We start from the raw sequence: 14806 nt of genomic DNA, 5'->3' as shown, positions 1-14806 counted from the left end.
ATATACAATACAGTATTATCAACTGTAGCCACCATGCAAAGCATGATATCCCCAAGACTTATTTATTTACAACTGGAATTTTGTACCTTTTGACCACCTTTATCTGTTTTGTCCACCCTCACCCCACCAATCTGTTCTCAGCATCTCTGAGTTCAGGTTTATTTTGTTTTGTTTTAGATTGCATATATAAGTAAGATCATATGGTATTTGTATGACAGCCTTTTTTTTTAACGAAGGTTCATACTTTAACATAAGGTTTTAACTGCCATTTGAATACATTTAGAGTATCACCTCAATATAAAGGTGATTTCTTGAAATATCTTGACAGAATCTAGTATTTTGCTAGAGTTGCTTTCTTTCTGTTCCTCTTGAGAATCTTTCCCAACAAAAAGAACTCTATACATGATATTATACTGTTTTAGAAATGAAATGCCGGGGCACTTGGGTGGCTCAGTTGGTTAAGCATCCGACTCTTGGTTTCAAGTCATGATCTCAGGGTTGTGAGATGGAGCCCGTGTCTAGCTCCACACTTAGTGCAAAGCCTGCTTGTCCCTCTCCCTCTGCTCTTCCCCCTGCTCTCTCTCTCTCCCTAACATAAGTAAATAAAATCTTTTTAAAAAATGAAATGCTAAAATATAACTCCAACATAGTAAAAAAAATATATACTCTGTTCAAAGACCTATATCATGATTTTAATTTAAAAAGTAAATCGGTAGACACAATTGGAAGGAAATGTGTATGCTTTAAATAATAGAGAGTATACCAATATTTGTAAAATGTACATTTTAAATTACTTCTGGTACCTCATAGATTATCTCCAAGGAAAAAAATTACAGATAGATGTTAAACTGAATAGCAAGGTAGTATGAGTCTAAAAATAGTTATTCAGCAGTGTGTCTCTTCGTTTTCCAGTATCAGGAGAAAATTGTTATTAAATTCTAAAATTAAATATGCTGTGCTAATGTGCTGAGTCCATTTACATTTTATGGAATAATTTTATTTGTTCTGCACTAACTGGCTGGCAGAGAAATTGAACAATGTTTGGTGATATTTTAAAATTGTAATTCCATCTGACTTATGGAATCTAAATGTATATCTGGAAATAAAAAGTGTTGTGTGCTGTATTTGGCAACTCTGAGAACTGATCTATAACTTTTCCTCACCATTTCTCAGTAGACTTTTCCTGGGAAGTCAGTTGTCATTGTTTTGGCGAGCTTCTCTTTATCTTAAATTGTGCTAACATTTAAAAGGAAAACTATGAAGGTTACAAAAAAAATTTTAAAGATAATTCTTAAAAATTACAATAGTAAGAGCACTGAAACAATACAGAAATGTGGAGAGTAAAAATGAGTATGTTGTTCAATTGGAATATAGCCCTCAATGTCTTCTCCCACACGTATGATATTACAGAATACAACATACACACATATGTATGCTTTCCATAAAAAGGATGAACTGTCACTGGTATTCTGTGACTTTGTTTTTTAACCTTAACAGTAATACCATGACGTTCTTCCTTGTTGGTACATATAGATCTATCTCATTTTTTTCCAAAGGTTATAGAGCATACTGTTTGATAAATGAAAAAAAAAAAAAACCTACAACAAACCCCTGTTGATGAGCCTGTACCGTATATATGTCTGTGCATGTGTTTAACTCAAACTTGTCTTAAATTATGCAATTAATAGCTGTACAGGAATTTTTAAAAATACATTAAACTATGTGGATGGGTCTTCTAGGCACATCTCAGAGACAGTCCTTTTTCACAGTTTCTTTTATTTACATTTTCAAGTAGTTGTGAGTATAATTTTAAACAATATACATATGCCTTTATTTTATCAACTTTAAACCCTATGCGTATGATGCAGTACTGGTCTGCAAGGAGATGCCAAACTCTTGGCGTTCCTAGGAGAGATGTTTTAAGAATTTCAGAATTCCCCTGATTCACACATGCCTCTCTGTCACTTAATTTCTCTCTTACAGTTCTGTTTAACTTTCAACTGTGATTCTCAACTGGGAGGGAGAAGAGTATGTTTTCTCCCAGCCCAGCAGCAGAGCCTATCAGAATCTTTGGGGAGGTCTTTTTCAAAGTACACATGCCTTCTTCCTACCTCAAATGGAAGCATGCTTACCTGGTTGAAAAATCACTGCATGTAATTTCAGAGGTTATTAATTAGGAGTGCTTTGGGCGGATTGTGTAGCAGAGAAAAAACAAGTTAAGAATTATATATATATGTAAGATACATATATATAAAAGGCCAAGACATTGGTGAACAGTTCTTTTTTCAGGTTAAGGGGCATCATTGTTTTAGATCTCTTCATTCTCTGTTTATCTCATTATTCCATTATCAGCCCCAACAGAGGACTCTCCTTTCTATTCACTTCACAAGAGTTCCCATGGAAGCGTTAATGAGCACAGAACATCAAAGCAAAGATGTGGATGCCATAACTTAGGTAGGCTCACTGCTGGGATGAGTGACTAGCTTCTGCATTCTAGACAAGGGCAAGTCAGATTTATATCCAGTAAAATTACCATCATGGGGCCTTCAGAGTTCAGTGGAATAGTTGAAACGCTGAATATTAACTCTTTCTATGCCAAACCAAATCCCCCATCATCTTACATACCTTTAAACCTGGTAGAAAATTTCTACAGGGGGGCGCCTGTGTGGCTCAGTCGGTTAAACATTTGCCTTCAGCTCGGGTCATGGTACCAGGGTCCTGGGATCAAGCCCCGCATCAGGCTCCTGGGATCAAGCCCCGCATCAGGCTCCCTGCTCAGCGGGAAGCCTGCCTTTCCCTCTCCCACTCCCCCTGCTTGTGTTCCCTCTCTCTCCGTGTCTCTCTCTGTCAAATTAATAAAATAAATAAATAAAATAAATAAAAATCTTAAAAAAAAATTCCTACAGGTCTGTGAGTCTCTCTATTTGAAGATTCGTTGTACTTAGTAGAGTGGAATCCAATACTGATGATGACAAGGATATGCTTGTCTAAAGGGTTGGTTTCATGGGGAAGTGAAAAGCCTAAGATGAGAAATATTAATGGGGTTCTCTACCTGTTTTAACTGCAGACTGCAGCTGAATATGTAAAATCGAGACTCCCAGAGGCCCTTAAACAGCATCTTCAGGACTACGAGAAGGACAAAGAAAATAGTGTTCTGTCTTACCAGACCATCCTTGAACAGCAGATTCTGTCAATTGACCGAGAAATGCTAGAAAAATTGACTGTATCCTATGATGAAGCAGGTATGTTTGTCTTTAACACACACACACACACACACACACACACACACACACACACACACACACAGACTTTTGCTCCCACAGAAATGTCTTTATAGACTTTGGTCAAATTTAAGCCCTTTTCTGAGGTAGAAGATGAAGGGCAGACTGGATTCAAAGTTATATAACATGGATTAACAGTAAGTTTCTTCTCTGCAGTTTTAGTATCAAAAATTTCATCAAGAGACTTCTAAAAATGGCTCTTAAATCAAATCCCTTTAAAATTTTCGCTTTTTTTTTAAATGGAATTTTTCTGGCCTTTTATGAACCATGTACTCTTATTGATTTAATCTTTGAAAGTGTCACTTCAGTTTTAGATACCAACTAAAAACTTTTACATCCAATAATCCCAGGATTATTACTTGCTTCAAGTATTATTTTTTTAATTTCAGAGATTTTCTTTTCTGAAGAGGTACCATTTTTTTTCCTTGAAGTTTCAAGGCTTGACTTTCTTTTCCTTTAGCTCCTCAGATAAATTCTCATCCTTAATACCCCTCTGGTGACTTTGGCTCACTCCCTGCCATAAATTCATCCCATCTAAGGGAGTTTCTTAATCAAGGCATGGGCAGACCTCCTTATAACACCATTTTAATCTATTACAAGGTCTGTCAGCTAAAACCCAATTTTAGTGAAACCAGTACAGTATTACTTGGAATTTAAAAATCTTTAATAAAATTAAACTTAAGAGAAATATTCTGATTAAAATTGTCATTACTTACCCCTTCCTCCTCCCAAATGGAGGAAAATATAGGAAAATAGGCTGCTAATGGTCAAACGTTGGTAATATTAATCCTCATTTTAATACCAGGAACTTCTGTCTTTAGTTTCACAAAGAAGTTAGTTTACATTTTATTTTCTTCCTCCTGATCTCAGCATTCTCTGTGCTGACATTCTTAACATTTGATTTCAAGCTTGAAGAGCAAACAGAAGAGCAGATTTAAAAAGCAAACATCACGCTACATATGCCTAACCACTATAGCAATTTTCTAGTTACTGATCTGCTCCCATTTACATTCCACCCTCCAAGCCCTTTACATCCCTGTCAGACAGGATCCACACTTCTAGCCCAAGGCATCTCTACTCCTTCTTATTCTCCTTTGCTTATTAATTTTCCAGACACATTGGCTTTCTTCTGCCTGTTAGGGGGCTAGTTATTTGATCTCTGTATTTGTCTTGTTTTTAACATTCTTTTCTTTGGAATTCACATTTATGTCCTCTCTCATCCCTAATGAAATAAAGTAAGGCTGTGATCAACCCAATCAAAATAATATAAATATTCATAGAATCTTAGAGATCATAGATCTCATGTAGTCCACCCACTTCATGTTCCCACAACCATTTTATGTTGAGAAAACCGGAACCCATAGACTTGCCTGAAATCACACACTTAGATGTAGAGCTGGGACTCCAGCCTCCTACTGACTAATCCAGTTGGGCTTTCCCCATACTCATGCAGGTTCTCATTCCCTCAGAAGGCATTTGTTAATCCTAGGCAGTTGGGAGATACGGGGAAGAGTGTTGAAAAGGTAGGGAGGAATCTGAGATGTAGAAAACATAGATCTTGCTTAAAGTCTAGCTGGGGAGCTCACACATCTGTGTACGGCTTCTGGAGAAAAATTCCTGAGGAATTGGGGAATAGGAACACTCTGTAATAGCTACACGCTATCAGAGTTAAGCTGAGGGATGTGGAGTAAAGGAATAGTGAAAGTGGCTCAGATTTTTAATGGAATTCTTTTGGGGCCAGCATTCATTTAAACCATGAAGGACAAATGATGAACATGGTTTTATGAAGAGAAGAGAGACACAGTCTGTGTGGATGAAGGGGCCCAAGTGGAGACCAAGGTGGCAATGAACATCAGGCTCAACCTCCTCCCACTCAATTTTAACTTCTTTGGGAATAATTTTTCACTCACCTTCACTGTTGTTAAGCAGCTACTAGTCTGCTGAGGTACCCCTGTATGTGGACTTTAGGGGCAAATACTTTGGCATGGAAATTATCAGTAAAGCCTGCGGTGTGAAGCAGTGGAAAGAATACAGGCTTGGGAGCCAGAGATCTAAATTGGGGGACTTTTCCCTCTACCTTAATATTGGTATGATCTTTAGCAAATTAATCTGTTAGAGCCTCTGTTTCTGCATCTATGAAGTTGGGCTAGTAATATCTCACAGGGTTACTATAATAAAACATAGCATGTTTGGAGAAGTCCTTAGAAATCATATTGCAAATGCTACTAATGTTGAATGAGAACAGATTTGGATCTTGTCTGTCCCTCAGACCAGTTTAAAATACTCTTAAGAGTTTTTCTTGGCATATAATGTTCGTGAAGGCAGAGGGAAGTCTTTAAAAAATGAAATTTTGAAAAATGATCTTCAGAAGCTTTGAGAAGTCAAGCAACATCTATTTGTTAAATCACCTACTCTGGGCTCAGTTTGCCCTTGGTCATTCCTGCATGAGGTGACACATTTTATGGGGGCTGAGTATATGTATATGAATAAATGAGTGTCACTGCGTGTTGTCAGATCAAAAGGTCACTGCCTCCTCCTCCATTACCCATATACTAAAGATTTCATTTAAAGAAAGAAGAGAAAATACAAAAAAGATATTGCTATTTAACAGAAAAATATTTCATCATATTACAAAAGAATTGGGATAGAAAATTGGGGAAAAAACTATCTATTTATCTATCTATATATATATATCCAGTACCTTCAGTTATAAACATCCTACACTAAGACACTCATCTGCTTCAACTGCTTAGCTTCTCATGCTATCCTGGCTTTGATGTTCTCGCATTCTTAATTCAGCTCTCCTGGTTCGAAGAAGTAGTTAATTGTTAATTGGACACTAGCCTGATCTCTAGAGAGGTTAATTTGTCTTTAATGCTCATCCACTGATAAATCAGTCTGAGTGACTTAATGACAGTTGCCACCATCTGTGGCTTCTAAACTTCTTAAAACCAATTAATGAAAAAAATCCTTAGACGCTTGTCTGAAAGCATTGGCTTAGAACATTTTCTCCCTCCCTCCTCTTTCTTGGTCTTTTCTTCTCAGTGTTCTCTCTTTTCCTTTAAGTATACAGACCTTAATGCTTTACTCATCCACAGTTCAAATATCCAGCAACCTGACATACCTGAAATTTAGTAAAGAAATGGGAAGTAAGGAAACGCCACCTGCAACTATACCATGTTGCTGAATTCATGGACAAACCCGTACAACAGAGGCTTTAGATTCTCACCTAGAATCTATATATTTTTATTTTATATTGTTCTCATCAGTTAGGTTATATTTTTCCAATGCAATTATTTTCTTTTTTAAAATTCTTTTTCTGACTTTGAGTGTTACATTTTTATTGCAGAAATAGAGATAAGTAGAATGGTATAAGAGAATAGTAATTATAAATAATCCTACCATTGTAAACATTTTTGTGTATTTCTGATCAAAGCATTTTTGCAATATGGTTGATATTCTGCAGTTTTATATTCTGCTTTCTTCACTTAACATTAGTACATCAGTGCTTCCTCATTATCAAACCTCTTTATGTGAAAATAATTTTAATGGCTGCACAATATTCTGTTCTTGAAAATACTAGTCACTAAACATTCTTCTATGTTGAACATTTATGGTTTTTGTTTTTGCTTTTGCTATAATGAATAATGCTGCAGTGAATATGGTGGGCATTTGTTCTTCATTTCATATTACTCTAGAGAATAGACTTTAGAAAACATGAGTTTAAAATTAGAATTAGGGGGCGCCTAGGTGGCTCAGTCGTTAAGCGTCTGCCTTCGGCTCAGGTCGTGATCCCAGGGTCCTGGGATTGAGCCCCGCACCAGGCTCCCTGCTCAGCGGGAAACCGGCTTCTCTCTCTCCCACTCTCCCTGCTTGTGTTCCTTCTCTCGCTGTGTCTCTCTCTGTCAAATAAATAAATAAAATCTTTAAAAAAAATACAATTAGAATTAGAAGGTGGGGGAAAGGGATGATAATTGGAGCAGAGACACTGAGGGCAGTGAGGAATACAAGTAGAGTAAATCCACAGAAATCCATAAAAACAGTTGCCATACTCCCAGCATTGTACTATACTCTGCAAAATCAGCATTCATACACTATATTATAGAATTAACATCGTTGATCTTCATAGTAGTGACCTTAATTCACAGAGAATGTTAATTATATTTTGTATATAAAAATAGGAATTGTGTAAACCAGTTCAGAAAGTGGTTTATTTTTAAGTTTTGACAGGAATAAAGATGTTTTGTGGCATAATTGAAAGAGTACCTGGAACCAAAAGACCCAGACTATATTCTAACTCTACTGCCAACCAGATGTATGATCTTGAGTGAGTCACCAAACCTCCCTAAGGCCCATTTTCCCGTAAATCAAAGGCATAGGGGCTCCTGGGTGGTGCAGTTGGTTAAATGTCTGACTCGGTTTTGGCTTAGGTCATGATCTCAGGGTCGTGAGATCAAGCCCTGCATTACACTCTGCATGCTCCGTGAGGAGTCTGCTCAAGTTTCTCTCTCTCTCTCCCTCTTCCTCTGCCCCTCCCCATGCTCACACTCTTTCTCTCTCTCTCTCTCAAGTGAATAAATAAATCTTAAATAAATAAATAAATCTTTAAATAAAAGGCTTGGACAGGATCTCGTAGAAGTCTTCCATTTCTAAAACTGTAACTGGTCTCTTGACACTGGAAAAGTCAGGTTGCCATAGTTTCTGCAAGGTTGTATTTAGCTTCATCTTGAACCTTCTGCTTGCTCTACTGTCTTTCTCTTTTCTCACACAACCTGTGTGATCTGTACAAAATATGTGACTAAAAAAACCATTCTCAGCTTTCCTGGCATCTGCACATGAAAATGCCTAGACATACTTTTGTTAGTGGGATGGGGAATGAGACTATAAGAGTCAAGCAAAACTAGATTTTGGAAGGAGAGGTTCTGAGCCATCATTCATGGATCCTCATTAAGACAGCTTAGGTATTTTTATTAGCATTTATTAATACTAAGCAAAATTCAGAGTAAGAAGTGGGGTGTGTTTTGCATTTGATCTATTAATGTTTTTATTTGAATTGAAGTGCAGGTTCATACACATTTCAGTAGGTTGGGCTTAACATACAGACATTTTCAAAGAAAACAGTGACATGATTTGGGAAGAGATCAAAATAGCATTTCACACTGTCTCACAGAACATGATTAACATAAATTTTCTTAATTTGTCATAGTGGGCAAAAGTTGAAGGGCTGAAATCGCAGGAGAGGGAATCTTTCCTCTTATTTATTTTTATGCTGGTATATTATTCATATTTCTCTAAATAATCTCAAGTTGTTTTTAAGGTTTTGTTTGTTTTGTTTTTTTAGTTTGGGCATGAATAAATAACCTACATGTTCTCTTGTTAAGGATAAAATAGTATGGCTTGTAATGCCTTGTATTTGAGGAGAGTAGGCCCAGTTATTTGAGAGTGATATTCTCTGCCTCACACTCAGGAACCCTAAGGCATGAGAAACAGGAGTAAAGAGCTGCCCACCTCCTTTGGGGAACAGCCAAGTGTACCTGTAGTGGGCGGCCTGCCCAGTCATGCCATCTTGCTGCAGGCCTCGGACACAGTTGCCTAAGTTACTGATCAGAGCTTCTTCTCAGAGTTAAACCTAAGACCAGTAAGGATTTTATTTCTGTTCTGACAGTTTACTCAAAACCCATATAGCTTTCCGACGAGCATATGTTTCCACCTTGTAGAAAGAGCACTTACAAGTAGAACGTGAACCAGATAGTGCAGATGAGGGAAGGAGAGAACTCAGCTGGCTGTTTATTGTGTTCATTCGGGCATCAGTTAAACCTAGGGACCTGTAGATCCACTTACAAGTGTCAGGCAATCACATACAATGAATTTTTCAGCCTTGGCTTTGTGATTCCCTGATGCAGCTCTGCATTAGAAGTTCCCGGGAGCTGTACCCAACCAAGCAAAGCTACCTGTCATGAAGACACCAAGTACTGTGATGGACGTTTTGGATAAATAGCTTTTAAAAAGGGTGGAGAATGTGCTCTGAGCAGTTTAGGAAGTAGCCGGAGGGTTACCTCCTATTGAGCTTATTTTATTCTTCTTAAAATAGACGGTACCTAGAAGTTACACCTACGATTTAATTGAGCCATTATTGTCAGAGTAATCCGTGATCTCAAAAAGAAAGCCATTTACTGTCATGGGGAAAAAATTGAACACCCAAGGGGAAACCAAACCCAGGAAAGAGACTGTGAATTATTTAGGGCCCTTTCAGGTTTTCTGAGAACATAAGAAATGCAGTAAAAGGCATGTGTAGGAAGTTCTTCACTCCAATAAATAGAGTGAATTTCTCAGTATGTTTCTCAAACATGTCCTGAGGGAAGGAGTAGCACTAAGGTTTCCTTACATTATATCTTCAATCAAGACTTCATTTCTGGGCTCAAAAGATACTTTTGCCAGAGCCTTGGTGACAGGATTTGGAAAAAAGGGAAAAACAGGGACCCAAAAGAAACTTATTAAGGGAAATTCAGTATTCATTGTGCGACCTCTGACACCAACTTCTGAACTTCTTTTTTTTTTTTAAGTAGGCTCTGTGGAGCCCAACACTGGGCTTGAGCTCATGACCCTGAGATCAAGACCTGAGCTGAGATCAAGAGTCAGATGCTTAACCGACTGAGCCACCCGGGTGCCCCCCAACTTCTGAATTTCTGTAAAAAATTAGATCTTTTATTTTTCCATTATAAGAGTAATAGAAATACATTTTAGGACATTTTCTAAAATGGCAAAATAGAAAAGATAATCTCTAATTCTACCACTTAAATGTAACCACCATCTTTAGTATAATTACTTTTACTCATTTTTCTCTGTTGGGTTTTAGTTCTTCATGCCCAATTATATATATTTCATTTAAGACTGAAATGTAGTCATATTTCTCTATGCTCTTATAAACTACTCAGAAAAGTAATCGGTAATGGTTGCATAATAACCTATTGAGTGGATATGCCATAGTTACCATTCACATAACCTTTTAATATTTCCAGCATGGTGCCTCCCTTTTTTATCCACGTTTCAGTTCTTATCACCATATAGAATCCCTGAATTTGGAGGTCTGTGAAAGATGAGAATGGTAGTACTATTAACAAAAACATAATGAGGACTTTTGTAATGCAGCCAATTATTAGTCATGTAACAATGGGAGCCGAAGACTAAAATAGGTAGTCAGAATCCACTTATAAACTGAGAACTCTCGGCCAACGATAACAATCTTTTAAACCATGCTAATTTGAATTTCAGTTAAAATTCTTCCATTTCCCCTTTTTATCATGGATTTCAAAAGCCAAAAGATAAGGGTCAGGGAGTAGTAACAAAGTGACTTTGCCATCTACAAACTAGAAAACTCTAGGCATAGCTGTTGGAAAGTATCCAAAAATGTGATCCACAAGCCCTGGGGCTGGTCTCCATGTCCATGACGGGACATTGCCCCTCTCTCTGCTTGCTTTCTTCCACTGCTAAAAAGGACATTGCATTAGGTATCTTCTTCAGTTGCTGTCAGCTTTACCATTGTGTGATTCTGTCTTTAGTTCATTTGACATTCATTGGTTTATTCATGTATTCAGTCTGTAAATATTGAGCACCTTCGAGCCAGGCATGGTGCCTCCACTGGGAATGCCCAGATGACCATGTGGTCCTTCACTTGCAGGTGTGTGTCTGTGTGTGTGTGTGTGTGTGTGTGTGTGCATGCGCACGCGCGCACGTGTGCAGACAGCAGTAGAAACATAGAGCTAGAGGACAGTGCAATTGGTGCTGTAGAGGGTGTGCTGGGAGGACAGTAAATGTGTAGAGGAGGAAGGAATTAGGTTTGGGAGGAGGAAATGTTCTTAAATCAGAAAATCATAAGAGATTCCATAAGCCTCTTAACCGTAATGTCAGTTGCATTTTTAAAGGCAGGCTTATTGTGACTAATGCTTTATTTGTTCTTTTCTCCTGTGACTATGTGCCACTACCTATTCTTGCCCTCTGCCATAGCATCACTTTCCATACTTTATTTTTTTTAAGATTTATTTGTTTATTTGAGAGAGAGAGCGCACATGCGTGTGCAAGTCAGGGAAGGGGCAGAGAGAGAATCTCAAGCAGACTCCATGCTGAGCGTGGAGCCCTACACAGGGCTCCATCTCATGACCCTGAGATCATGACCGGAGCCAAAACCAAGAGTCAGACACTTAACTGACTGAGCCACCCGGGTGCCCCCATCTTCCACATTTTAAATGTTGCTCTCCAGATAATATTAGTTTACATTAATTAGCTTACATCAATATATTGTCAGCATTGCCTCTTTTCTTATGAGATCTCCGAAATTTAAAGAAAAGATAATTCAGACTGAATTTTGTAAAAGCGATATGGTGGGGAGTTATTTTTTAAAAAATCACCATCCCCCACTTCTAATTGCATTTTTAACAGAAAGCCTCATAGCCACTCTGTAAAGACATTGGTCCAAGTTTTGTAGTGTGCAGAATAAAATTCTAAATTTTAAAGAACTTTACTGAGAATACTGGAAACTGCCTGCTAACACTGAGATTTAGAATCAGGAAGTGCCACCTCTAGTGATTAAAACATTTCAGTGGAGCTGTGTTTATCTTTCTAATCAAGTTGTCATTGTTTGCCACAGGGGAAGTAATGTTATTACCTGCTCGAAAGTAGTATTTGATTACGGGGACTGAAGAAAATGTGTACACTTCAAAGAAAATAATTGTACCAGGTGGTCACAATTTAGACTGCATCAGCCAGCCAGAGACAGGCTCTGGTACTATCTGTGTCTCCTCCTCTCGGCACTATTGGAATTTCGTAACCAAGATTCTACAGACTTCGTTGGAATGCTTGTAATAAATTTTAATGAGATCCAAGTTAATTGTAAAACCTTCAGTCTGTAGGGAAAAATAGGATAGTTTTTAAAGGGCCAGAATTTCTAATGTACCGTGACTGTCCATTTGCAGTAGTGAGATGTAAGCAAAATGCCTCCTCTGGCTGACTTTCAGACTCAGAAGATCTGTAATCATAGGCAGCTGGACTGCTGTTTAATGTCATTTTGCAAGAATGTTAAATTTAATCTTTGGGAGCTACTAAACATTCCGAAGTTTCATTTGGTAAATTGCCTTCTAAAAGGCACTGTTTTCTAGCCACCCTCTCTTGCCCGGAGGAATTCTCTGTGTTTCTTTCTTTAGTTAATGTCCTTGTCTCAAGGCTGTGTGGCTTAGGCCATTTCTGATGAGGCCAGTGTGATGAAGAATCTCTGCAGTACCTCCCCTCTAGAGGCACCAGAATGTGCTCTTGTCGTTCTGTAATCAGTCCAAGGGACCTGTAAATCAACCACAGAGAGATCACTGGGACAAACACTGTTCAACACACACAGCCACTGTGTACCGGGCTCTGGCTAAGCGCCTAGAGTCTAAGAAATGGGGAGGATGGTCAACTTCGAAGCCCCTTCCCTTTGAATTTATTGCTAATGTTGACTGTTGTCTCTATAAATCCATCTTCTAAGTGAGACCTGCCTCAAAATGACACCTTAACTGGCTTCTTCCTTACCTGAGTCTGGGCTTTCTGTTCCTCTGATCTCAGTCCTTCTTGCTCAAGGAGGTAACACAAATGGCACTCTTGTTATTTATATCCTACTTGCTTCCTCACAGTTTGATTTACATACAATCAATAGATACACACATACAATAATGATGTTCCAATAAAAATAGAAAAGCAAGGCCAAAAAAGAGAAGGCAGCAAATGTACTAACCATGAAGAATAGACGAAATAAAAACGTTTTTCAATGGGGTCAACGTCTCTTCTGGTACTGGAGCTTTTTCAAAAGGCACCGTGTAAACAGGACATTGAACAACGTTATCTCAGCCCGGGTTCCCTTAAAGCAGAGCCTAGAACAAAAGCCTTGGTGAAGATAGTTAATTTGGGAATGCAATCCCAAAGAATGGGAGTGAAGGGCATTGGGAGTGAAAAAGGAAGCAAAGGAAGGGAGAAACGAGGGAAAGCTAATATGAGGACTCATTATGGAGTTGGCCTCCCCAGAGGGTGACTGCTGCTTATGCCTACAAAGAAAGCTTATGAACTGCATCCCAGAACCATCCACCAGGAGGTGAAAGGGGAAGCATTTAGCTACTAGTCCCACTCTCCATTTGTCAACGGTAGCACCACCGACATGAACTTCTCCGCACTTCTGGTTTACCTGTGCCTGAGTGCTGAGTGTGGCAGGCTTCCCACTCCTTGGCATCAGGGAAGCTCCTGGGAAGGAAGCAAGTGAGAAATGGCTCAGGGCAAGGCTGTACCTGGGCTGAACCAGTCCCTGCACCAGTGGCCAGGTTAAGAGGTGGGACCAAGAGGATGCAAAATGGTACGTAGGAGATGTCCCATATGAGCACAACAAATGAAATCTTAAAGAAAACTTCATAGGAAACACATGTGAGTTTGTCTTATTGTCATTTCTTGCACAACAACCATCTGTAAAAGCCCAGGATACATTATTCATGTTTTTCAAAGCTCTAGTATAGCATGTGGCTCTATCCAATGCAGAGAGTATTCAAATGGATTTATAGAAAAATCTTACATACAGCAGAAGACAAAAGGAGAGGATATTTTTTTTGATGTAACAGTTGGGGGCTTCCCAGCTCAAACCAGAATAATTGACTAATCCTCATTTTTATGGCTAATGAATTCAAGTACCTGGGCTGTTCAACCTGAGTGGCACAGTGAGATCCTACTTTTCACTTGTGTAAAAATTAATTACCTTCCATAGATAACTCACAACAGTGGTTACTCTGGAGAGGAGAAGCTGGGGAAGGAGACTTAAATTTTTATCCTCTTGTATTGTTCGAATTTTTAACTTTGTTCATGCCTTTTCTATTTTTTTTTAATTTTTCAAAAAATAAATAAAACTATACAAACCTTCTTAGTACATTTCCCCTTGTCTTCAATGCTGGAAATAGAATATAATAAGGCCGGAAGCATTCTGCTTGTTTTCAGTAAAGCTTTTCACCCCTAAGTTGTCATGTATATCCCTGGAATAAATCAAGAAAGGAACTAAGCAACAAGGTCATCATCATGGAACTCAATGTCAAGGTCAGAGAAGGTCAGTAGTGAGACCAACTCAGTACCCTGCCAATGAACACCTGGGCTCCAGGGCTTCTACCATAGGGTTCTTGGAAGCCTTTATGCCCTTAACCAGCACTGGTACCAGTGTACAGTGAGAGCTAACCTTATTGGGGAAAAAAAAAAAGTTCACCTGAAAGAGAACAGGACTCATGGGCAGTGAGTTGATGTGGATTCAGCATTTTCTTTTTTTGTTTGTTTGTTTCAAATTTTTATTTAAATTCTTGTCAGTTAACATAGAGTGTAACATTGGTTTCAGGAGTAGAATTTAGTGATTCATCGCTTACATATAACACCCAGTGCTCATCACAACAGGTGCCCTCCTTAATACCCATCACCCATTTAGCCCATCCCCCACCCACCTCCCTCCATCAACCCTTGGTTTGTTCTCTATAGTTAAG

The 14806-nt window shown here is 38.5% G+C and overlaps 1 protein-coding gene across 1 annotated transcript in view; it reads left to right on the top strand.

Moving 5' to 3' along the window:
* Positions 1 to 14806, top strand: part of PPM1L (protein phosphatase, Mg2+/Mn2+ dependent 1L) — a 290579-nt gene that overhangs the window by 195292 nt on the left and 80481 nt on the right. Inside the window, exon 2 of the mRNA XM_025879490.2 lies at positions 3068 to 3242. Within this exon, the coding sequence (XP_025735275.1) occupies positions 3068 to 3242 (175 nt within the window). The remainder of the gene's footprint in view (positions 1 to 3067; positions 3243 to 14806) is intronic.

The sequence above is a fragment of the Callorhinus ursinus genome, unplaced genomic scaffold (genome assembly GCF_003265705.2).
Source record: "Callorhinus ursinus isolate GAN/ISIS: 27379988/994484 unplaced genomic scaffold, GSC_fseal_2.0 scaffold1, whole genome shotgun sequence".
Classification (NCBI taxonomy): domain Eukaryota; kingdom Metazoa; phylum Chordata; class Mammalia; order Carnivora; family Otariidae; genus Callorhinus; species Callorhinus ursinus.
Note: the sequence above shows the minus strand (reverse complement) of the source record. Positions and strands in the feature narration are given on the sequence as shown.